At 37.7% G+C, this 24,997-nt stretch overlaps 1 protein-coding gene across 1 annotated transcript in view; it reads left to right on the top strand.

Annotated features, from left to right (window-relative positions):
* Positions 1-24,997, top strand: part of ADK (adenosine kinase) — a gene marked incomplete at its 5' end in the record, with an annotated part of 331,594 nt that overhangs the window by 220,569 nt on the left and 86,028 nt on the right. Inside the window, 1 exon segment of the mRNA XM_014592023.2 lies at positions 421-535. Coding sequence (XP_014447509.1) covers positions 421-535 — 115 coding nt within the window.

Genomic DNA, 24,997 nt, shown 5'->3' on the forward strand with positions numbered 1-24,997 from the left:
TTGAAAACTGACTAGATATTTACTGATATTAAGAAATTATTGTTACTTTTTTTAAAGCATGGTAATAGTTATGTGGTATTCCAAAGTCACTATCCCTCAGCAATATGTAATAAATTCTATGTGAAAATACATAGTGCCTGGGGTTTGCTTCAGAACAATATGAATGGCAGGAGAGTAAGGATATAGATGAAATAAGATTCTTCATAAATTTAAATGTTTTGTAGCTTGATGATAGGTTTCTTGGAAGTTATTGTACTAGTCTGTTTACTTTTGTATGTGACTAAAATCTGTTTTAAAAAATATCTTAATAGATATTCATATCTTTCTCATTTTGGTCATCAGAGATGAAATTATTATTCTAACTAATAAAGTTTTGATTGTATTTATTATTAACATGTTTTTCCTCCTTTCTATTAATAGACTAAAGACATTAAAGAGATAGCCAAAAAGACACAAGCCTTGCCCAAAGTGAACTCGAAGAGGCAGAGAATTGTGATCTTCACCCAGGGAAGAGATGACACTATAATGGCTACAGGTACATGTGGAAATTGTATGAAAAAATCCAGTGTTATGGAAATAATCACTTATGACCCCAAAAAAAATTCTATATTTTTTTTGTGATTATGTTCAAAGCACTATGTCTTCTATAGGTTTATGGTTTTTTGTTTGTAGAGGTTTTTGCCTTAGGGTAAGTGTACTCACTGGAGAGAGAGAGAGAGAGAAACAAAGACAGTAAGAGAGAAAGTAAGAAGTTACCCCCTGGGGAGATGGCCATGCCACAATCCCTTCTCCTCCATTCTCCTTCCAGGATCTTGGGCACACATGCACATGTACCCAGCATGAGTTTCAAGCCACCAGGTCCAGAACTTGAACCGCACTTGGTTATCTGAGAGTCCAGTGACGTAACTGCTACACCATCTGTTGACTCTATGAGGTTTTTTAAAGTTCCTTTATTAATTTATTCCATGTGAGTGAGAGAGAGAGAGACATAAGCAACCCCAAAGGGATCTTCACACTTCATTTCACCCCCAGTCAGATAGGCCAATGTATGTACCCAACATGTACAGGGAGAATTTGAGACATGAACCCAGGACCTTCCTGTTTGGTGTCAGCATCACAGAATCTTGTGTTACTGCTGCGCCACCACAGCTGGCCCCTGGCTTTTTTGTTTAAATAAATATTTCTAACCTCTGTCTCAGTGAAAAACATTTTTTTTTCTTTTTAAAAATTTCCTTTATTGGGACCAGCAGTTGGCATAATGCTATGTCGCTGGACTCCCATGTAGTCGACCACGGTTTGAGTCCCAGACCCAGTGGCTAAAACTCACACTGGGCGCATGTGCGTGTGTGCATGTGTGCCCAAGATCCCAAGAGGAGAAGGGATTGTGGCTTGGCCATCCTCCCTGGGGGGGTGATTTTTCACTTTCTGTCTCTCTCTGTCTTTTTGGCAAGCACACACTCCCTATAGCAAAGAAAAAAGAAAACTCTCAAAAAAAAAAAAATTTCTTGTATGAGAGAAAGGGAGAATAACACCGCTAATAAGAGTCCTCATTCTATAATCCACTCCCGGTCTCTTTGTGTGGCCAGTGTGCCCAGGAAGGTCCCAGGACATGAACTCAGAACCTTTCTCATGTGAGTTCAGTTATACTACTCACTGCTATACTACTTGGTGCCAAAAGGATTTTGTTTTCTTTTTGTTTTCTTGTTTTATTCATTTTACTAGAGGTTGCATGCGCTCTCCAGAGATAGAGAGAGAGAAAACAAAAATGAGAAAGCACCCTCCCCCCATGGGGGATGGTCACACCACAGTCTCTTCTCCTTCAGTCTCTTCTCAGTATTTTGGGCGTGTACACACATATGCCCTGTGAGTTTTTCAAGCTACCTGGTCCAAAACTTGAACCATACAATCAGCCACATGGGATCCATCCACTTTAACCACCGTACTACCAGCTGGGCCAGGATATCATCTTCAAGATAATATATTAAAACTCAATTTGTGGGATTGGCTTTTAGGTACAGTAGTATAGCACTGTTTAAAGAGAGTGGAATCGCACATACAACTGCAGTTCAGCTCCTCAGCCCATTCAGCCTGAAACATGCCAGACATGGGCACAAGTGCCCAAAATCTAACAGGCTCGGGGACTCGAGGAAAGGGTTCACAGCATGACCAGATCCTATGGAAGGGTGTTTCTTCCTCTCCTTCTCTCCACCTCTTTTTCTCTCTTTTTTCCTCCACCTTTTGCTCTCTCGTATACACATGCACACATTCTATCAAGGATAAAGGGGAAAATTCAGTTTAACATAAGTGCTTTGATGTAGTTTAAACTGTGGTGATTTTATCAGTTCAGAAATGACTTTTGTGGAAGAAAGAATATATCTTACTTGTCAAATACCTGAGTTAGAATAAAATACGTTTACTCAATTATGAACACACAAAATTCAGAAATAAATTACTTCATCAGACCTTTCCTTTAAGAAGAAAATCTTATTTCTGCTTTTACTTAGCCATCTATTTTATAGCACTCCTATAAATAAAATGGGAATTTTTGCTAGTAAATAAACATGTTATTGATTAAAATTACTGTTGTTGTCGATATGATGCTATCCATTATTAAAGCTCAAACACAACCTTTCTAATTTTGTCTGAACCAGTCAGATTAAAAACCAATCAGTTAATTTTTTTTTATTTTTATTTATTCATTCACTTATTTTAATATGACCAGAGAGAAGGAAAGTGAGAAAGCAAGCCACCAGGACCAGGGAGTGTCCAGTGCCCCAACCACCACGCCACCTGCTAGTCCGCAAAAAAACAATCAGTTAATTAATCACTATAGACAGTAGCAATGATTACCTTTGTGTTTGTTCAGTATTCTTCTAAACACTGAAATATAAAAATATGAATGGTAAAGATACATCTAAAAATAAAATTAACAGCATACAATAAAAGTGATTCAGCGAGTGGTCGTAAAGTGGGGATATAGATGAAATAAGACTGGTCATGATTTAATTATTATTGCTGGGCAATGGTTATGCTATTATTTCTGGTTTGTACACTTGAAATTTTCCATAATTAAAACTTTTTAAAAAGAAAGACAGAAAAGTAAAATACTTATCAAACAAGATTCAGAGATATTATGAGGCTTTCCCAAGATGCACCAGTAGCCTTGCTAAACTGAATTCTAGGAAGGATTTTTAAAAAGGATGGCAGTCCAAAGAGGGTCACGTAAGCAATGACACCAGGTATTATGTAATCTTTTATCATTAAGGCAGGAAAAGCCATGTTGTTCATTCATTTAAGAAAGAAGAGAAACCATGAAAGGATATCTCTGCTTTAATACAAACCGTGCTAATCACTGTCTTCCTCCAGCATGTGGCCTTTTCCTTTCTTAGCAGTGAACCTTTTAGCAAAATGAAAAACATGCAAGCTTCTTATAGAAACCGTAGTTCTAGTTTCAGATTTACAAAATGCTATTTGGTGGTTCTTTATGGAGACGTTCACTTTAAGGCCTTATATACACCATATATAGTGTCTGCCTCATTGTGAATTTGCACAATTTTCCCCAAATTGAAAATTAACCTCCCCATCCTGTAACTGGATTTTCCTGTGAACTCATTTTATTAAATCTATTACACCAATCTTAGGAATGCTAACAAGCAGGAATTTATTTGAGAAAAGACACTGGCTAATCTTTGCTGTGCCTACCATATGAAAATGAACTTAAATTAGAGGATGCACTATATCTGCAATGCATGATAAATACAAGATGGATAGAGAATCTGTTCAGTGGTGTCAGCTACAAAAGCAAACATGATAAATGTTAATGCAGTTTTGAGCCCTGGGATAAGCTATTCAGCGCACAAGCATAGCTGAATCTCTTTGCTATGTTGTTATTCATGGCAGCCAAATAAATGTCAATAATAAAAGAGAATTAAAGATTTTCATTTCCCAGAGGCAGTCCTCTAATACGGCTTGATCTTTCATTTCATTTGTAATTCGTTCTCATGTCAGGATGCAATCATTCGCCAGGCTCTGGGTGTCATGTTAAGTCATTTAATAATGATTAAGAACATAAAAATGCTTGGCCTGTGGGGCAATTCACAGAAGAGATGCCAATTTGTTATTGTTTTCCCTCTTTTCCTCTTGCATATGGATCAGCTTTTCCCACCTCCTAGCATTGAAATACTAATGGAAGATAGGGAGGGAAAGTGTCCCTTAATTTACCATAAGTGACATTCCAGGATGGCACAAGGCAGTGCTAACACACTTATTAAAACACTAATTAGGAATCATTGTGCCTTAAACCTCACGCTGTAGAGTATTTTTAAATGATCACACTGTTAACTTTGTGGCATTTAACAATTAAGTAACAAAGTCAGTTTCCTTGGTATTCACTCCAGAGGCTTACCTCCTTTTGAGATATGATATCTATAAACCATTTTCTCTTACTTTATAAATTTGATTCTTTCAATTCTTCTTATTTTAATTACCTGTGGATCTAGTCTTTTTCCACTTACCTTGTTTTATTGATTATCCCTCTTTCAGGTTGAGTATCCATCTAGGTCAGAGGTTCTGTCATATATAAATCATCATTTCAGTGTTGCAGGATAGTTGAGCTTCAAAACATTTTTGCATGAGGGCTGGGTACTGTAAGTATTAAGCATAAAAATATGGACGATTCTGCAGCTATGTATATGCTTAAAAGAATTAGCAGAAACTTGAACAGGTATGTGTGCACGCATGTTCACAGCAGCGTTATTCACGACAGCTGAAAAGGTGCAAGCAAATATGTGTCCATTGGCAAATGAATGGATAAACAAAATATGGCCTATTTGCATAATGGAATATTGTTCAGCCTTTAAAAGAAAGAAATTATGACACATGCTACAACCTGGATGAACTTAGAAGACATATTGGGTGGAATAACCCAGACATGTAAGGATAAATACTGTATGATCCCACTTACAGAGGATACTTAGAATAGCCAGATTCATAGAGACAAAAGTAGAGTGGTGGTAGCCAAAGGCTGGTAGAGGAGGAAAGGGGAGTTGGTTAATGAGTATAGAGTTTCAGTTTTACAAGATGAAAAAGTCATGGAAGTGGATGATGGTAATGCCTGCCTGGTGATACGAATTTACTTAATAGCATTGAGCTTTCCACTAAAGAATGGATTCAAATGATGAATTTTATGTTATGTTATATGTATTTTACCACAATTTTTTAAAAAATGAATAAGAAAATGGAGATAAAGACAGAAAGAAAAGAAGATTGCCCATTTTGATCTTTTCAATAAATATTGAATGAACCTATTTAATAACATGAGAATCAAGCCAAGGAAATGATTCTGTGTGTAAAACTTCAGAAAATCTAGGATTAACTGTGTTCTCTGTCTACTGGATTGCAACTACTGAGATCTTTATATGTTAACACCCTATTATGTTTTAAAATAAATTTTTATAGATGTATAAAGTTATAGGAAATTTAAATTTCTCCAAGGTTCTGTACTAACTGTATCACTAAAACTTGGAAAAAGCAACAGGACTTTTGTTCTAAATTGAAAATAATGTATTTCACACAGTGGCTCTTTTGAAACAGTGAAGTAGTTTTACTAAAGAATAAATTACAGACTTTTCTGAATAACTTCAGAAAGCTTTCTGGGTGAGAAAATACATTAGGGAGAAAATATATTAGGTTAGAGGATCTCAACCAAAAGGCTGATGCTGTGATATCAAAATCATCTAGTGAGTTTTTGTTAAATACAGCCCTGTCTTCTTAAAAACCATTTTCCCCTCAGTCTGATACATCTATGTGAGGAGTATTAAAATATATATCTCCAGGGCCAGCAGGTGGCATGGCAGTTAAGGTACTGGACTCCCACATGGCCAACCACAGTTTGAGTTCTGGACCTGGCAGCTTGCTTTCTCATTCTTTCTCAGTGAGTGCCTGTGCCCTATGGCAAATTAAAATAATAATAAATAATTATTTAAAAAATACACACACATACACACATACTTATATACATATTCCCAAGGACAGTCAGGGTGGTAGAGTCTGGGGGCAGGAGAGTGTAGGGTTGTGAGTGTGATGAAAACGTTCCCTTAGGGGACCAGCAGTTAGCGTAATGGCTATGTCGCTAGACTCCATGTAGTCGACCATGGTACAAGTCCCAGACGCAGTGGCTTAAGACTCACGCCAGGCACGTGTACATGCCTGCCCAAGATCCCAAGAAGAGAATGGAGAAGAAGGGATTGCAGCATGGCCATCCCTCCTGGGGGATTTCTCACTTTCTGTCTCTCTGTCTGGCAAGTGTACACACCCTATAGCAAAAACCTCTCCAAAAAAAAAAAAAAAAACATTTCCTTAGGTGATATAACAATGCTGTCTACCTCCTTACCCCTACTTTCAGAATCATTAGATTAGGTGAATTGATAATGTTGCCTCAAGTTCTGTGCACCTGTGGGATAATGAACACAACAACTCTGTGTAATTTTTCAGTTAAGTCAGGCCTTGCTAAATGCTGCTTTATCCATCCATCAAAAAGTGACAAAGATCCACCTACTCTTGTAGGCAGTCTACAGATTAAATAGTCTCCAATATTTTGGTTGCTTATAATTTTTTTCTCTTTATTATTTTTTGAGGGGGCTGTTGTTGTTTTTCATTTGTTTGTTTATTTTTTATCAGAGGGTATGTGTGCTTGCCAGAAGGAGAGAAAGGGATAGTGAGGTACGGTCACACTGTAATCCCTTTTCTCCAGTTCTCCCTCCATTCAGATTTTGGACACACACATGCATGTGCACCCAGCGTATTTTTCAGCCCACCTGAACTGGGACTCAGACTGCTATCAGCCGTGTGGGATCTGGCTCCCAATACCTAGCTCTTAACCACTGTACAGCGTGGTTCATCCAAGGTGCTTATAATTTAAGATAATTACATCATAGTACCTTCTGTGATTTCTTATAAGTAAGCGGGGGGGGGATCGAAGCTACTTGTCTTCACGTTTCTGAGTCCTTAAAGAAACTTGTTAACCTTATCTGCTAGTTAAGCTTTCATGTTCTATGAAAACACTCAGTGCTGTCCATTACTCTATCAGAAAAGGTCGACCTGATTTGCAGTTCTTGTGGGCATAAAGCACAGAAAGTGTGCAGTAGAAAATGCAAACTCTAAAGGAAAACAGTCTCAGCAGTTGGAAGAAAAATGTCAACCTATCATCCCAACTCCTCCTGCTATGAAGTAGTAATATAAATCATTTTGAAAATGTTTCTACTGTAGCCAACCCAATTTTGAATGATGACCTCGTTGGCATAGGTTGGTGGTGGTAAGTATAGAAGAAATTAAGTAGTAGTCTTTCAAAATATCTGTGTCTCATATTCATAGGGGGAAAAAGTCTTACTAGGTGAGATTTTAAAGAAAAGGTTTCTTATCCATGAATATAAACAGACAAGTTAGTAATTCATGCTCCACTTTTAGGTTACTGTAACTGCAAAAGACAAAGTTCCTTAGTTAGCCAAGAGGTCAAAAATAATTTTTAATAGCATTAGAACCATCACATTCCTGACAAAGTAATATTTTTAGGGCTTAGTTTATATGATTTAGATATCTCATGCCTAAAGAAATAATACTTCTTTCAACTCCCACCTTTCTATCAGATTGGATCCTGCTAGAAGGCAAAGTTGGGGGGGTGGCTGGTAGTGTGCTGGTTGAGGTGCTGGACTCCCACAGGGCCAACCACAGCTCAGGTCCTGGACTGCTGCTTGATTCGTCACTTTCCCTTTCTCTCTCTGTTTGTCCCTCTCTAGTCGAATTTTAAAAATAAATAATAATAATGGGGCTGGCAGGTAGTGTGGTGGTTAAAGGCACTGGACTCCGATCTGGCTGACCATAGTACAAGTCCCAAACCTGGCAGCTTGATTTCTCTCTCCCTCCACCTCCCCAGTTAAATTAAAAAATAAATAAATATAAGTAAAGTTAAATAAAACAATTATTTTTAAAAATATAATAATAGCAAAATTAAATAAATAATTCTTGTTTTTTTAAAAAAGGGGCAGCAAAAATGGGAAATAGCCTACATTAGGGGCAAGTCAGTCCTTTATAGCATTAGTTTCTGGAAGGGTTTTAAGGTTTGTTGAGATACAGATCGCATATATTCACATTCACACACATTTTACTAAATGACATGTAACAATCACTGTAATCAAAGTATAGAACATGGTATGTAGTTTGTATTAAATGATAATCTGCCTGCAGAGTTGGTACAGCTTTACGTTAAGGACATTCACCTGTGTGACTGCAACCAACTTAAGAAATCCAGTGCTTCTAGCACTTTAGAAGCCACCCTTGTGCTCCCCCCTAATCATCATTCCCACTGGTGGTAACCATTATGTTGCTTCTCCTTTTAATGATTAGTTCTGCCTGCTTTGAAATGGAATCACCCAGCATACAGACTTTCTGTCTGGTTCTGTCCCTACCTGTTTTGTATTCTTCCTTGCTTTAAGGCAGCGTAAGACTCCCTGGGTTTATGTTGTTTCTTTTCGGCCCTCAGACCTGGAATCCACCACTTCCCCAAGGAACCTTGGTTGTTTTTAGTGAAGAATGATATTTAGAAACCCAGATCTGGGAACTAAATATTCTCTTTGTTTCTCAAATACCATTGCTTCTAGGCCCTTTTAGCAAACAGAGCTTGCCTGTATTTTTCTGTATAATAACCTATGCATACCTAGATTCCATTTTTCGGTTCCAGATTTCCAAGGGTCATACCAATATGTATTCACACCAGCATCATAGGAGACAGTTCTAATTTTCCACATCCTTTTAATTAGTATAAATGGCTATGTGTATTTCTGTATTTATCTTTCTACATATTTTTAAGGCGTGAATTCACACTGATACCTTTTATTTCAGTCCAATAACATGATGTTCATTCTAGCCATCGTCCTTGCCTTCTTATAACTTCTTCCTCTGACACTGAAAATTGTGGCTTTCATTGTCTAAAATATATTTGCTTAATCGTTACATCCTAAAGTAGTTTTGAATTGCTTACACATTCCCTTTTGAGAAACAGATTTACATACTAGAGAGCAGTTTTTGTTTAAAGATCTGTTTGTCTATAGTTGTACAGTGTCAGAATCCCATTATCTAATGTAACGTAAATTGGTTATTTTTCCTATCCACTTCAGTGTGGTTACATTGTTCATTTACAGTACATAGGATCATTGTTGGAGTTGAGGGTTTTTGTTTTTTTTTACCATAAATAAAATTCACTGTTCATGGTGTCACGTCCTGTGAGTTTTGACAAATGTATAAGATCATGTAATTACCACAGTAATTATGATATGCCACCATATCTTAGTTATCATTGTTACAGTACAGAAGAGTCCCAGATTTCCAAAGGGTGGTATCAGTGTACATTCTCACTAGCATTGTATGAGACGGTTTTAATTATTCCACCTCTTCATCGGCATTTGCTGCTATTCACCTTTTTTCATTTTAGCCATTCTGATGAGTATGTAATATTGCATCATCGAAAAACCATGATGTATTTTTTCTGTTTTTCTATCCAAAAATGTGTTATGACTTTCCTGACAACCCAATTGTATCTTACTATAATTTTAATTGGAATTTTCTTTTTTTTTTTTTTTTTAAAGAAGTTTTTGCTATAGGGCATGTGCGCTCACCAGAAAGACAGACAGAAAGTGAGAAATCACCCCCCATGGGGGATGGCTACACCACAATTTCTTCTCCTCCATTCTCCTCTCAGGTTCGCGGGCCCACACACACACATGCCCAGTGTGAGTTTAAGCCACTGGGTCCGGGACTTGAACCACGGTCAACTCTGTGGGAGTCCAGCGACATAGCCATTACACCAACTGCTGGTTCCATTAGTTGGAGTTTTCTTGATGCGTAATAAGGCAGGGCATGGTTTCATCAGCTTACTGGCATTGGATATCTTCTTTTGTGACATTTTCGTTAACATCTTTTGCCCAATTGAGTTGTCTAGTTGATTTACAATTCTTTTCACAGTCTACATACAAGTATTTTTATTAGATAAATGTATTACAAATATCGTCCCCTGCTCTGTTTCTTGCCTCTTCACTCTATTCGTGGTATCATTGTGTACATGCAGAGTGGGAGGACTGTAGATAGTCTTGCTGTGTTGAAATCTTACTGCACCAGCTTTTTTTTTTTTTTTTTCTTTTAAGAGATGTTTGCTGTAGGACACATGCACTTGAGAGGGAGAGAGAGAGAGAAAGAAAGAAAGTGAGAAATGACCCCCCAAGAGGGATACACTGCAATCCATTCTCCTCTCGGGATTTTGGGCATGCAGGCACACACACCCAGTATGAGTTTCAAGCTGCCAGGTTCATGAAACGAATTGAAGTCAGCCGCGTGGGAGTCCAGCGCTACACAACCTGCTAGCCCCATGTTTTCCATTTTTAAAATTTCTGTTATTAACTGTTTTCTTTCTTCTATTTTCTATATGTTTAATGTACACATTTTCCAATTCCCATTGTGATTTCTTCTTTAATTCATAAATTAGTAAGAAAGTTTTGCTTATTATATTATAATTGATTGTTGCTTTAATTCTCTGGTGATCAGAGAACATATTTTTTTCTGAGTGATTTTAATTCTTTAAAATTGGTTGAATTTTCATCTTGTTGCCCAGACTGTGATCAGTTTGATAAGTGTTCTTTTTGCATTTGAAAAGAAGGTATATTCTGACATTGTTAAATGGAGTCTGTATATGTGCAATATATATATATATGTGTGTGTGTGTGTGTGTGTGTGTATACATATATATATTATGTGTGTGTGTGTATATATATATATATATAGATAGATAGATAGATGTGTGTGTGTGTATATATATATATATATATATATATATATATATAGTTAAGTTTCTTGTCCAGATCACATGCAGTAGGACATCAAAATGTTTGTGGGGAAAATGGGATTAAGGGACAAGTTTATTTTTGTGAAAAAAAAGTTTTGAAATTTCTGGGACCAACAGTTGGCATAATGGCTATATCACTGGACTCCCACATAGTCAACAGCAGTTTGAGTCCCAGACCCGGTGGCTTAAACTCACACCAGGCGCATGTGCGTGTATGTGCCTAAGATCCCAAGAGCAGAATGGAAGAGAAGGGATTGCAGCATGGCCTGGGGAAGGGGAAGTGATTTCTCGCTTTCTATCTCTCTGTCTCTGTCTTTCTGGTGAGTGTACACGCCCTATGGCAAAAACCTCTCCATCAAAGAGAAAGAAATCTCTGTATTTTTTTTAAATAACCATGTATTTTCCGTGAACTTTCTGAAGACTCCACATATATTCTTGCTTGTTTTTTTTTATTTTTATTCATTTATTGAAGGAGGTATGCTAAAATGACCTATTAGGATTAGAAATTGTATATTTCTCCTTTTTGTTCTATCAAAATTGTGTTTAATATTTTGAAACTATCCTATTATGATATGTGAGGATTCTTCTATATTTCTGAGGTATTGAACCTTTTATCATCATGAAACAGCCCTTTTATCTCTAACGATGCATCATGCCTTAATTTTTTTTTTTTCTTTTTTGGAGAGGTTTGTGCTATAGGGCGCATGAGCTTGCCAGACAGACAGAGACAGAAAGTGAGAAGTCACCCTCCCAGGGTGGATGGGCACGCACGCACACGCGCCTCGCGTGTCTTAAGCCACCAGGGCCAGGACTCGAACCACGGTCAACTACATGGGAGTCCAGCGACATAGCCATTACACTAACAGCTGGTCCCCATCATGCCTTAATATTTATAATATCTGCTCTAACTATCACTATGCCAGCTTTCTGTTGATTAGGGATAACGTATCGTGATCTTTTTCCTTCACTTCTTTTCTTAAAGAAACTTGCTATAGGGTGTGTGCATTCCCCAAAGAGACAAGAGAGGCAAAAGGTGAGAAATCACCCCCAAGGGGGATGGCCGATGGCCATGCCTCAATGCCTTCTCATCTCAGGCTTTTGGGCGAGCACATGCATGTGATCAGCATGACTTTTAGGCCACAGGATCTAGGACTTGAACCACGTTCAACTATGTGGGATTCCAGTGACAAAATCATTACACCATCTGCTGGTTCCTCCATTCCTTTACTATTAACCTTTCTGTGTTTTTAAATTTAAGATGTGTCTGTGGTAACTAACAGATAGTTTTTGTTGTTTATAAATTCATTCAATCTTTTTTTTTCTTTTTCTTTGCTGGACAGTATGTGCACTCACCAGAGAAAGAGAGAGACATACAGAGGCAGGGAAAAAGCACCCCCGAAAGGAGCATTGTCATGCCACAGTTCCTTCTCCATTTTTCACCCTCTTCGGATTCAAGGCATGCCCATATATGCACCTACCATGGTGCCAGAATCCAAACCACATAGTGGGCTATGTGAGGTCGACTCCTTTAACTACCATTCCATGGAGCCTTTCCTCATTTTTATCTTTTAATTGGATTTGATTTATAGTTAATGTGAATGACTAATGTATTTGTTTGCACCTTATATCTTACTCTCTTCTGTTTGTCTCAGAGGTTTATATCTTCTTTTTTCTCTTTTTCTTCTTTTGGATTGATCATGTATTTTTTCCTTCTCTTTTCCTCCTTCATTACCTTGTTAGCTGTATATCCTTTAGATATTTGCTCTCACGAACACAAAAGCATCTTTGACACATTAAAGTCAAGTATAAATTTTAACTTTTGCCACTTCTCATACAATAGTAGACCCTTAGAATATTTCAATCCATTTCAGCTTTCTGGCCTTTTATATTATTGTCAATCATCTTAATTCTAAATGTATTTTAAAGACTTCTGGGGGGCCACCAGGTACTGTGGTAGTTGGGGCACTAGACTTCCACATGGTTGACTGTGATTTGAGTTTTAGACCTGGTGGCTTGCCTGCTTTCTCACTTTCCCTCTTTCTCTCTCACTCTCTCCTGTCTCTCTCTGGTCAAATTAAAAAATAAATGGGGTCCAGTAGGTGGTACAGTGGTTAAAGCGCTGGACACTCCAGTATGGCCAACCACGGTTTGAGTCCCGGACCTGGTAGCTTGCTTAAGTAATTCTTTTTAAAAAGCCTTCCAGGACAAAATATTATTTTTGTCCAGTTGAATTACTCTATCTGTTGCTTTTTCTTCTTTCTTCATTTCTTTGTTTTCATCTGAGATTTTTTTTTTCCTGCCTAAACAGTTTCATTTAGTAATTCACTCAGCGTGTGAATCAAGTCAGTTTTTGTTTGTTTCAAATGCTTTTATTTTGCCATTCAACAAATATAAAACTCTAGATTGGGTGACAGGTTATTTTGTTTTGGTTTGTTATTGTCTTTGTTTTTTGTTTTTTTAATGCTCTTTGCAGGTGACCCTCCATTATCTTTGGATTCTCTTATTTTGTTGAGAAGACAAATCTTAGTCTTATTATCCTTTGGTGTTTTTTTTTTTTTAAGAGATATTTTTGCTATAGGGTACATGTGCTCATGGAGAGACAGACAGAAAATGAAAAATTACCCCCATCCGGAGGGATGACCACAATACAATCCCTCCTCCTCTCGGGATTTTGGGTATGCATACACACATACCTGGTGTGAATTTTAGGCCACTGGGTCCAGGGTTTGAAGCACAGTCAACTATATGGGAGTCCAGCAATGTAACCATTACACCATCTGCTGATCCCTAGTCTTACTCTCCTTTGAATGTAAGATTTCTATTTTCTCTGGCTGCTTTTTGCATTTTTTAAATTTTAACTATGTTTCTTTCTGATTTTTCTCATATTTATTCTGATGGAATTCTTTAGTTCTTGAATCCATAGTTCATTACTCTCATTAGTATTTGACAACTCTCAGCCATTATCTCTTTAGATAAGTAGACTTTCTAACTGGGACTCTGATTTTATATATATAATATATTTTCATAGTAGTCCGTACATCTTTTATGCTTTTTTTTAAATTTCATCCTTTTTTTAAGTTTCAGCCTGTATATTTTGCACTGACCTGGCATTTGGTTCACTAATTATACTTTGTTGAGTTTGAATTTCAAAACATCCATGGAATCCTTTATTTCAGTAGTCATACTTTTTTATTTTCTGAATTTTTTTTATTTTTTTTATTGATCTCAGCTCTAATAGCATAATTTTCTGCTTTATCTTCTTTTTTTTAATATACTAATCACAATAGTAATGAATCCTGAAAGTACTTATTTAATACTTCCATTTAAAATAAAATAGAAATATCTATAGACCAAGAACATTTAAGTAATTTAGTAGTATTTTCCTTCATATACTCCTTGGAGAACTGCTCAATCATTTCCCCTAGATGTCAGAATCTGAAATCCAGGCAGCTATATTAGAACCCAGCCTCTCAAACCTGTCTAGTCTAATCTGTTCAATACCAGGTTGCTCGTTTGCTCACATATATGGCTTTCAACCAGGAGCAGTGTTTTCCCTTTTGACTGTGACAGCTGGGCAGGACAGAAGAGTGAGGAGTCCACGCGCATCTAGTGGGTATATTCTAGATATCAAGAATGTGGCCACACATCCTGAAATGAATGGGGTAGCCACTCACGACAAAGTGTTGTCTGACCTAAAATAGTCATTGCATCAAGGTTAGAAAAGCGCTGGCTTACAGTATACCTAAGAATGTATATTTAAAGGATCGCTGACTGCTTCCTCTTTGCACTTAATCATAAAGTTAATGCCAATAGACTTTAATAGGATAAAGTTCTTACAGAAATACATCCAGAGGCTCTTTGACCCACGAAAATGTTCATGTATAATCTAGTTCACACTTGGTTAACTGCTTCTCAGAGCTTTTGCCAAATAAGCTGCAATTCCAAGACCTCTCTTTAGTTAGGATTTGTTAGAGCTGGAAAACTGACGTGGGATTTTGTACATATCTTATAATTGCATTTTGTATGTGGGAGTGGATATTGATAGAGACATTTACCGTCACAGATATAGATGTATATATGTATATACACATTAGCTTAAATCGTTCTTAGTGAATATATCCTTTTTTAATAAAAACTTTAAAAAATCAGTTCTATAATCAAAAGCTCTTGAAAATATAATATACATAGCTATTTAATTGAAGAGTTATATTATCAAATGTTTTGCAGAATAATTGTGAGTGTTTCTTCTGAAATTCAGTTAGAGCTAAAATTTATTTTTCAGAGCATTACAACTTGGCGGCAAAATTTTCATTTGGCTAAAACACTACATGTAAGTTTTTGGCCCAGATAAAAATCCTTGGAGGTATAGCAGGAAAGTCTGATTTGGATAACTGAATTGTTAAATTTTCCTTTGGTTTTAAAAGAATGAACTAGTCGTACATGGAGTATTAAAAATGGCACTTAAAAGAAGACTTAACTATTGCCTTGTTTCATTTAAGCCTTAGCCAAAATGGTTTATCCTAGTTTAACTGTCTTAGAAGCTCACATCTTTTTGTTATTTAATGAGAGGGAGAGAGAGACATTTTTGACAGGGTTTTGCCATCATGATCCTGTGTGTCAGTCTCCTAGTCAGCCTGGTGTACAGGCACACGCTGCCAAGCCCAGGTTGCGCAGCCTGGTCCAGGATCCAACCCGGGCATCCCATGTGACCCCAGCTTCACACAGTGGTTCCCTACCGCTGGCTTCACTGTATTGGTCTCACATTTTAATTTACTTATTTTTTTAAATAGCCCAATAGAAGTCACTGTCCCAGAGGTCCCACCCACCTACCCTTTGCCTTGTCTTAGCTCAGAATATTTTTTACTTTGGGGCCAGCAGCTGACGTGGTGGTTAAGGGCACTGGACTCCTTCATGGCTGACCTTGTTTGAGTCCCAGACCTGGCCACTTGTTTTCTTGCTTTCCCGCGCTCTCTCTCTCAGTCTATTCCTCTCTGGTCAAATCAAAATAAATAAATAAATAAATAAAATCCTTTTTAAAAATATTTATTTACTTCTGTCTGCTGTTAAGATTACTTATTTATATTTTTTAGAGAGAGATTTTTGCTATGAAGCATGTGTGCTCACCAGAGAGACAGAAGAAAGAAATCATCCCCCCAGAGAGGATGACCATGCTGCAGTCCCTTCTCCTCCACTCTTCTCAGGATTTTGGCCATGCACACACACACACGCCCCCAGCATGAGTTTGGGTCTTGTCAGGTCAGGGACTCAAACCACAGTCATCCATGTGGGAGTTCAGCAATGTAACCATTACACCATCTCCTGGTCCCTCTTTATTTATTTTTTATTGCCAGAGGTTATGAGAGAGAGATCACCAGAGAGAAAGCACTGCCTAGTGGGGTATGTTGATATCACAGTCCTTTGCCCTCCATTTCTCCAGTCCCATCAGGATTTGGGGCACATATGCACACCTGCCGCTAGTGTGTTTTTCATGCTGCCGAGGTCAGTGTTCAAACTACAGTTGGCCATTTGGGATCCAGCTTTTTTTTTTTTTTTTTTTTTGCCATAGGGCATGTGTGTTCACCAGAGAGAGATATTGAAAGGAAAAATCAGACGTCACTCACTGGGGGAGATGGCCAGGCTGCAATCCCTTCTCCTCCCTCCATTCCCCAGGGATTTAAAGCATGGATACACATATGCCCAGCATGATTTTCAAGCCCCCAGGTCTAGTACTTGAACCATAGTCAGCCATGTGGGAGTCCAGCACCTTAACCACCATGCCATGTGCTGGGCCCAGAATCCAGCTTTCTAGGAACAGAATTTAACCACTATTTTACAGGACAGTCATAAGCTATCTTAAATTATGTGTTCAGAATCCTTCTAGTTTAATAATTCTAAAATCTGAAGAAAATGTCCAAATTCTATTGTTATTAACTTGACATTAATCATCTGTTCAATTTATTTCCCATAGTAGACTGTACCTGTGCCCTTAGTGATTTCCTCTAGACCTAAAACTCCACCTATTGCTCACTCATAATGATGGGGCAATATCTCGAACATGGTTTTTGGTTGGCCATATAGTGGAGCCGTGCTAATGCAGCTGGACCCCACATGGGGAGGTTCTTGATTTGTGTACTAGAGCCTCCTTGTACACATACACACTGAGCATGCCCATGATCCAGGCTGGCAAGGTGTTCAACTCTCTCCTACTGGTGAGGAAGTCATTTTTTCAATATTATGATGACCATACAGGTCATTATCAAAACCCAGATAGTTTTGACAGTGAAAGAAGGGATGCTATTAATTACATGATGATAGTCCTGGGCAAAGCAGTCCATGTAGTCATGCTAATAATCGTAGATATCTAGTCACAGGTATTTGGTGAAATGAATTCTTGAATTAATTGAGGTTTTTGGGTGTGATTTCTAAGATTTCTTACAATTTAAAGATTCTGGAGGGACTGGCAGGTGGCATGGTGGTTACGGGTGATGGACTCCCACATGGCTGATTGCAGTTCAAATTCCAGACTTAGCAGCTTGCTTTCTCACTCTCCCCACCCCTCTCTCACTCTGTCCCTCTCTGATCTAATTAAAAAATAAATAAATAAGTAGATAGAATTAAGTAAAATTATTTCTTTGGAAAGAAAAGATTCTTGATCATGTACTAAAGAATATGTCAGCTGATAGAGAATTCAGCGAAGTCCAAGGGTCTCTAACCTCAGCAGGACAAATTGGAGAGATAAGACACATAGATAAAGCAGGAAAATAATAACATAAATTCAATTCAGTTTGTATTTCTTATTTTGTTTTTAGGTTTTTGCCATAGGGCATGTGTACTTACAGGAGGGAGACAAAAGGAAAGTGAGAAATTACCACCCATGGGGATGGCCACACCACAGTCCCTTCTTTTCCATTCTCTTCTCAGGATTTTGGCATGCATACACACTTGCCCAGCATGATTTTCAAACCGTAAGCCCAGGACTGGTATCATGGTCATCAGTGTGGGACTCCATTGCCTTAACAACCAGGCCTCTTGCTGGCTCCCTTTCTTTTTTTCTTTATGAGAGAAAGGATGCAAGATTAAGAGAGAGAAATATTTACCCATCTAAACTTACCGAATTTTTCAGGGGGAGGGGAAACAGGTACTCCCAAGTGAGTTCTTACTCTGTAGTCCACAGCTAGCTTCAGTCAGTCCTGGTTCATGGGCATGCATGTTTCCAGAGTATTCCCAAAAGTCTCCAAATACAAATCTATAACCATCCCATGCAGGCCAACTTCACAGACTACTAAATTACTGCTGTACCACCATCCAGACCCCAAGATTCATATTTTTTTTTACCTTATGTCACCATGTCATAATCCTTGCCATAAGTTCCCAGTTAGCTAAGACCACACTCATACACCATCATGCCTAGCACATTTAGGTTGGGCTGGGAATAGAATCCAGACCTCTCTTGCAGCTTTAATCATTGCATAGCAGTGCCCTCCTGCTTATGCAACCAACGCCTTGGCCAGGCCCAGTATGGTTTTATTAAGTGCCTACTATGTACCAAGAATTGTGGTTATAAAGATAAATAGGATGGGACCAGCAGTTGGCATAATGGCTTTGTCACTGGACTCCTATGTAGTTGACTGCAGTTCAAGTCCCGGACCCTGTGACTTAAACTCATGCCAGGTGTGTGTGTGCGTGTGTGTGTGTGTGCGCACGCATGTGCCCAAGAACCCAAGAGGAGAATGGAGGAGAAGGAATTGTTGTGTGGCCTTCCCTCCGGAGGGTGATTTCTTGCTTTCTGCCTTTCTCTGTCTTTTTAGCAAGCGCACATACCCTATAGCAAAAACCTCTTTAAAAAAAAGAAGATAAATAAGACAAAAACTTTTCTTGAAATGTGGAATCAGGACATATTCCACTAATACAATGTAAGAAATGCTGTATGATGTTTGTCAACAGAAGTTTTATTGGAGAACAGAAGAGGCAGGGAGTTGGTGAAAGCCTCACAAAAGATGATGTTTGACGTAGGCCTTGAAGAACATTTAAACTTTTTGTAAGTCAAGATTATAAAGGTATTACAAGTTGGTGAAATAATAAGAACAAAAGTCAAATAGTTGTTAAAGGCTATGATGTGTTATCGGAAACAACAAATAGCAGGGAGAGCGGGGAGGGTAAGCGTGAACTGGTAAATTAACTCGGCTTTGAATGCTCTATTGGGCAATATATGATTAAATATTTAAAGTATATAAAGAGAAGGAGGAGATTCTTTGGGTTCAGAGCATTTTGTGTTCATTTTACCATCATTTCATAAAAAGAAAGAACTACAGTTTCCTTTGTTTATTAAGCTCTCTTTCAGAGGGATCAACAAAAACTAAAGATGAAAACCTTTTTTTAAATGCTGAAGAATAAAAGCTACAATAATCTCTCTAAAAAGTATTAGTGATGAACAATCTCTTGGGGTCAGAGTGAGACAAATGTGATAGGGTTAGAAAAACTATGGCAAAAACACTAGGGGAAATGCCTTAGAAAATTAATAAAGATTGGCTTGGTTTAAAGATGATAAACAAAGACAAATGCAAAAGGCTAATGGATTCAGTCATGGAGAAAGTTTATACTAAAGTGCTGGCTGAAATACTTGCTTCTAGATGAGATTTTCTTAAATATTTTTGTTGTTGTTACTAAGGAAAATGAGTAAGTAACCATTAAGAAAATTTGCAGTTGATACTGAATTAGGAGCTACTGTAGTCACTAATAAGATTATAGAAATTCTGATAATAGATTCTAGACGTTAGACATGGAAGTTTAAAATAGTATTTAAAAGGAAACACGATATTCATCCCATTTTAAATCCACATAGCAGCAGCAGTTAACATCAGAAATATGTCTCTGCTTCTGGGAGATATTCCTGGTTTAGAGGCCAAGAAATGAATTGTAGAATCACCTGAAATTGAGTGTCTACATTTTAAGCTGGCTAATGCAATTATATTCTATGATTTGTAGTGATTTTTTGTGAAAATGTTCTGATCTTTGTAATCAAATTTTCTCTGAAACGTTCTTTCTGTGACTCATATTTTAGTGAAGGAATTATTTTTAAATTGTCTTATTCTCTGTGGATGTTGTTTAAATATTTAGAGGGCTATCTAGATCTTAAGGGAGATTAAATAAGGAAAAATAGGTGGAGGCCTTATGGGCTAGTGCCCTGGAAGAGTTGTGCTAATCCCTAACAAGGTTCATATTTTTGCCTGCACTGCTGGTCAATCTAAATACACCCATGTGATCTGGAACATAAACTCTGGTCTTGATTTTCTGTATCTTGCAGTAGGATTTACCATTTTATTTCTGTGATAAATTTAGAGATTATTACATGATCACTGTGAAAGATCAACATTACAATTTGTTACGATCAAATACACAATATTTTCAAAGTCAGCTATTTTGGGATCTAATAAAGCACCTTGCCTTCAAGCCCTTTTATCAAGCAAATAAGTATATAAATAGCTTTTAGGGCCTTGGCTTTAGCTGCTTTGAGAATTTGACACATAGAGCAATCAACAAAACTTTCTTTCAAAATGTCCTCAGATTTTAAAGATTTTATCTTAGCATTGTTTCACATATTTCAATCCATTTTATTGGGTGTTTCTTAAGTACAAAGAGCAGTTGGGAAGGAGAAATTCGGGGGTTTTGTTTTTTGGTTTTGGGGTTTTTTTTTTACTAAACAGTTGGCTGCAGTAAGCTTTTAGAAGCGTGCTTGTTATTTGAATACACAACATAGATCATAATGGGGTCATTAGGTTTCCGTGGCAGGTGATAGTAGGTACCCAGCCCAGCATGCTACTTCCAAGCTTATCTATAGAGCATAGAAGCATTTGTCAGCATTGACAGTCCTGATATTTAATCTGGGTTTTTCCTGTGTTATTGTGAATTTAGTAGTCTCAATTCAACCTCAAAGCATAGCTAGCTTTTTCCTTCTAGCTATTTTGGATCTTACCTAACAGAAAAACAGAAGTATCTATTTACTATCGGGGTGATCATTTTCTTCAAAAAACTCATGTCAGCCATGGTTTTGAGTGCTGACCTTTTGTGCTGTTTTTGTCATTCAGAAGTCAAAGCTGTGATAAATTAGATTACAGCCAGTTAGATTAGTGGTCCAAGAAGGAGGCATAGTGGTTCAATTAAATAGGAAATTAAAGCCAGAAGGGCCTGTAAAACGTGGTCCAGTAGAGGCACATGTTGAGTAGAGACATTCTGGGTACTGGGATTCATAAAAAAATCTGACATTAAGTCAGTGTAGGTATAGTGTATCCAACTCCTGTACCCAGATCTTCTTATCTCAACATCTGCCTCACCTAAATTAAGATTTTTTTTTCAGGCTCTGCTAGCTATAGTTTCCTAACTTTCTACTCAATTGAACCATTTTGCCTTCTTCCTAGACCACTTATCTAACTCCAGGGGGATATGGTCGCCTCATTAATTGTGTTATGAAAACTACCAGTATATTATGTGATCAAGGAATAGTAGAAGAAAACTAGGAAAAGCTCTTTCTTAGGAGGCCATCAGTCTCATATTTAAGTAAGGCAGGTGAAATAAGTGTATACTAAAGGGCAATTCAGGAGTTTTCTAAAAGTTTGTTAAAAAAAACTATTAGAATGCTTTGAGTGGATTTTAATTTTTTTTTTTCACCAAAATAAACTAGTACTAACTTATAACACATCTGAATAGTATCTGGCTTGAGGCACTAAGAAAGATCAGTTTGAAAAGAGCCCCTATCAGAACACCGAATTCTGCTAACATTAAGTAAGAACAAACATCAGGCCCGACCGTTGGGCCTGGGTTCTTTTTCAATAAAAACCCATACCCAAACCCCACCTTCAGAAAGAAATGGCCTCAAAAATGGACTTACATCTAACAGCACTGCAGGTTTGATTCAAGAACCACTGAGCAAAACTGAAGAGTGCAAAGCAGAAACTCACTCAGCAAAACCAGACACCCAGCAACAGCAGCTCCCAAGGGGGTGACATCAAAACCAGCGCTTCCCAGAGGGACACGGGCATGCCACCTAGATCCCCAGAGGATACCTGTCTAGCCTCCCTAGTTTATATGGATTGCTGGACACCCTCATTTCAGCTCAATGTGTGCCCCAACATCAGGGCCCCAATAGTCCATTTTGGCTATTGCCAGGATCCAAGCATACATACCCTGTCTCTCCCATCCTGGAGCCTCAAGTGTGCTCCCAAAGCCTCAGTCATCATTCTTAGTGTCGATTCTCCTTCCTTGGGTTCTTCAGGTGCACCAGGTAGAGAGAGAAGCAGAACACAGTCAGCCCAGTCATGCCTCCCACACAAGGAAAAGCTTCTAGCTAAAAAGAACAAAACAGAGACGTTGCAACATGCGCGGATTTCCAGAACATTATTGAGAGGGACTGAAAGGGCACAGAAGATAACATGCTTTTCCATCTCATTTGGGCAAATTCCTGGAGTAGGAGTAACTAACCTTGTTGAGTGACTGCCATCCTAGGGAGAAAGAAGTGAGCAGAGACAGGCAATGTAATGACATGATTGGAGCGCTTCCCGTGTTAGGGGAAGCCACCTATGTATAGAATCATCACAACACAGAACCGCTCACCCCCAATCGGGTATTCTGCATCACATAAACGCCACTGCCATAAAAAAAATATATATATATCAATCTCGGGGCAAAAAAGAAAAACAGACATTAGATTTATGGTGTAGCTTGGGTAAAAGCATGATAGAATGATTGATGCTTTAAGAAAATTTATGGGGAGAGTGCCCCAAAGAGATCAGTTTACAGTAGAAATTTTCAAGAAGTGGGATCAAGATCCTAAAGCATTTCTTCAAGCAGTGTAACGCAAGGAGACACATAGCTTTACTAGTGTGATCCTAAAGACAGCACAGTCTTCAGTGAATACCAAAAGGTACAAGTGATCCAATCAAAGTGAAAGCAGACTGGTTGAGAGCAAAGGTCCAGGTCACAAAGTTTTGGGATGCTCAAAGTACTTTTGCCTGTTGATTTTCTGGAGGTCAAAGAATGATAACGCCTTATGAGAGTGTTCTGAGGAAGTTATCTGAAACTTGAGCAGAAAATTACCTGGGAAAGCTTTACCGGTCTTTGTCCATCACAGCAATCTTTTTGCTACTTCTTTTCATCCAACAAGAGCAGTTTTGCAAGAGTTTAAAAGATGGGAAATCATTAGGCATTCGCCTTACTTTCCTGATTTGGATCCCTTTGACTTCTTTTTGTTTCCTAATCTTTAAAAAAAATCTTTTAAAGAGCATCTAGTTTTCTTTAGTTAAAAAAAAAAAATTCATTGTCATAGTTAAATTCCCAGGATCCTCAGTTCTTTAGGGCTGGTCTTGATGGCTGTTATCATCATTTACAAAAGTACCTGGAACTTGGTAGAGTTTATATTGAGAAATTAAGTCTATGTTCTTGAATTTTTTTTATTCATTTTACTTAATTTTATTTATCTTTTTTTTTTTTTTTCTTTTAAGTTGATACAAGCACTTACGAGAGAAAGAGAAAGAATGAGTGAGAGCACAAGCTGCCAGGTCTGGGACCTGAACCATGCTCAGCCATGTGGGGTCCAGCGCCTTAACCACCATGCTACCTCTTGCCCCCTTTATTTATACCCTTTAATACTATTTTTCAATGAGCTTTTGATATCTCCTCATGTGTTAGAAGCAATAATGCGAATTCTACCAAAAAACATTCTGTAAAAATAATGCAAGCATGAGTTAACGTCACACTGATGATCAGAAAATCATTTTAAAAGTGACACGTAGCCTGGTTTGTGAAATAAAAGTGAGATTTTGATGCGAATAGGAACTAGAAATGACCTTAGCTATCATCTGGTAAATCTTAGAAATGGGGGAAAAACTGAGACTCACTACTAGTGGGAGAAATTTTCATGTAGTTTTCTTTAGTGACAGCTTGAGGATACATATTAAAAGACTTAAAATATGCATATCCTTTGACTCAGTAACTTATAGAAGTTAATCTATGGAATAATTTAGCATATGCTCAAAGATTTACATACAAAAATGTTCATCAATAGCAGTGATCTTTCCATTTTTTTAACTTCTCATTTCACAGCAAATAAGTTGTAAAAATAATAAAGATCTTCCATGTATCTTTAAGCTAGCTTTCTTAAACATCATTATTTTCTCAAAATCAGAAAATTAATAAGTATGTCATTTTTAGTTGTCAGTTAAAAATAAAAATGTAAAGCCTAGAAACTAATATTGACATAGTTCTATTTTTGAAGTTATAAACCACATTCAAGTGTTGCCAGTTATCCCACAAATGTCCTCTTTCTGACCCAGGACACAATCCAGAAACTTACCCTAAACTTAGTAGGTGGTCATGTTGTTTTATTCTCTTACAGTCTGGCATAGTTCTTCATAGTCTGTCTTTGTGTTTTATACTTCTGATATTTTTGAATGTCTCTCTCTTTGCATCTGATGCTTCCCCATGATCAAATGCAGGTTACACATTTTTGACAAGAATACCACCAAAATAATATTATGCTCTTCTTGGTACCTCTTTTTTTTTTTAATAATAATTATTTTATTTACTTTTTTTTTTTTAATTTGACCAGAGAGAGAGAGAGAGAGAGAGAAGGAAAGTGAGAAACCAAGCCAACAGGTCTGGGGCTTGAATCATGGTCAGCCATGTGGGAATAGAGTAGGGCATCCCAATCACTATGCCATCTGCCAGCCCCTCTTCTTGGTACCTCTTATCTGGAGATATATGAGGGAACTTCAGAACATTTGAGTCAAAATGGATTTAAAATATGAGTTTATTTTGGTTCAAATCTTGAAATTCATGCGTAGTTTTTCCATAATACACATTTCACATGAACTTTTTGAAGACCCTTCTGATTGTGTGAATTAGCTTCATTAACGGTAATATCGATTTTTATTCACCTTGGAGCCAGCAGGTGGTGTGATGGGTAAGGTGCTAGACTCCCACATGGCCAGCTGTGGTTAAGGTGGGTGGTGTGGTGGGTAAGGTGCGGGATTCCCACATGGCCGACCCGGACCTGGCGGTCTGCTTTCTCATTTTGTCTTTTTCTCTTTTTCTTCCTCTACCTCTCTCTCTCTCTCT

This window comes from Tupaia chinensis, unplaced genomic scaffold (genome assembly GCF_000334495.1).
Source record: "Tupaia chinensis unplaced genomic scaffold, TupChi_1.0 Scaffold000635_1, whole genome shotgun sequence".
Classification (NCBI taxonomy): domain Eukaryota; kingdom Metazoa; phylum Chordata; class Mammalia; order Scandentia; family Tupaiidae; genus Tupaia; species Tupaia belangeri.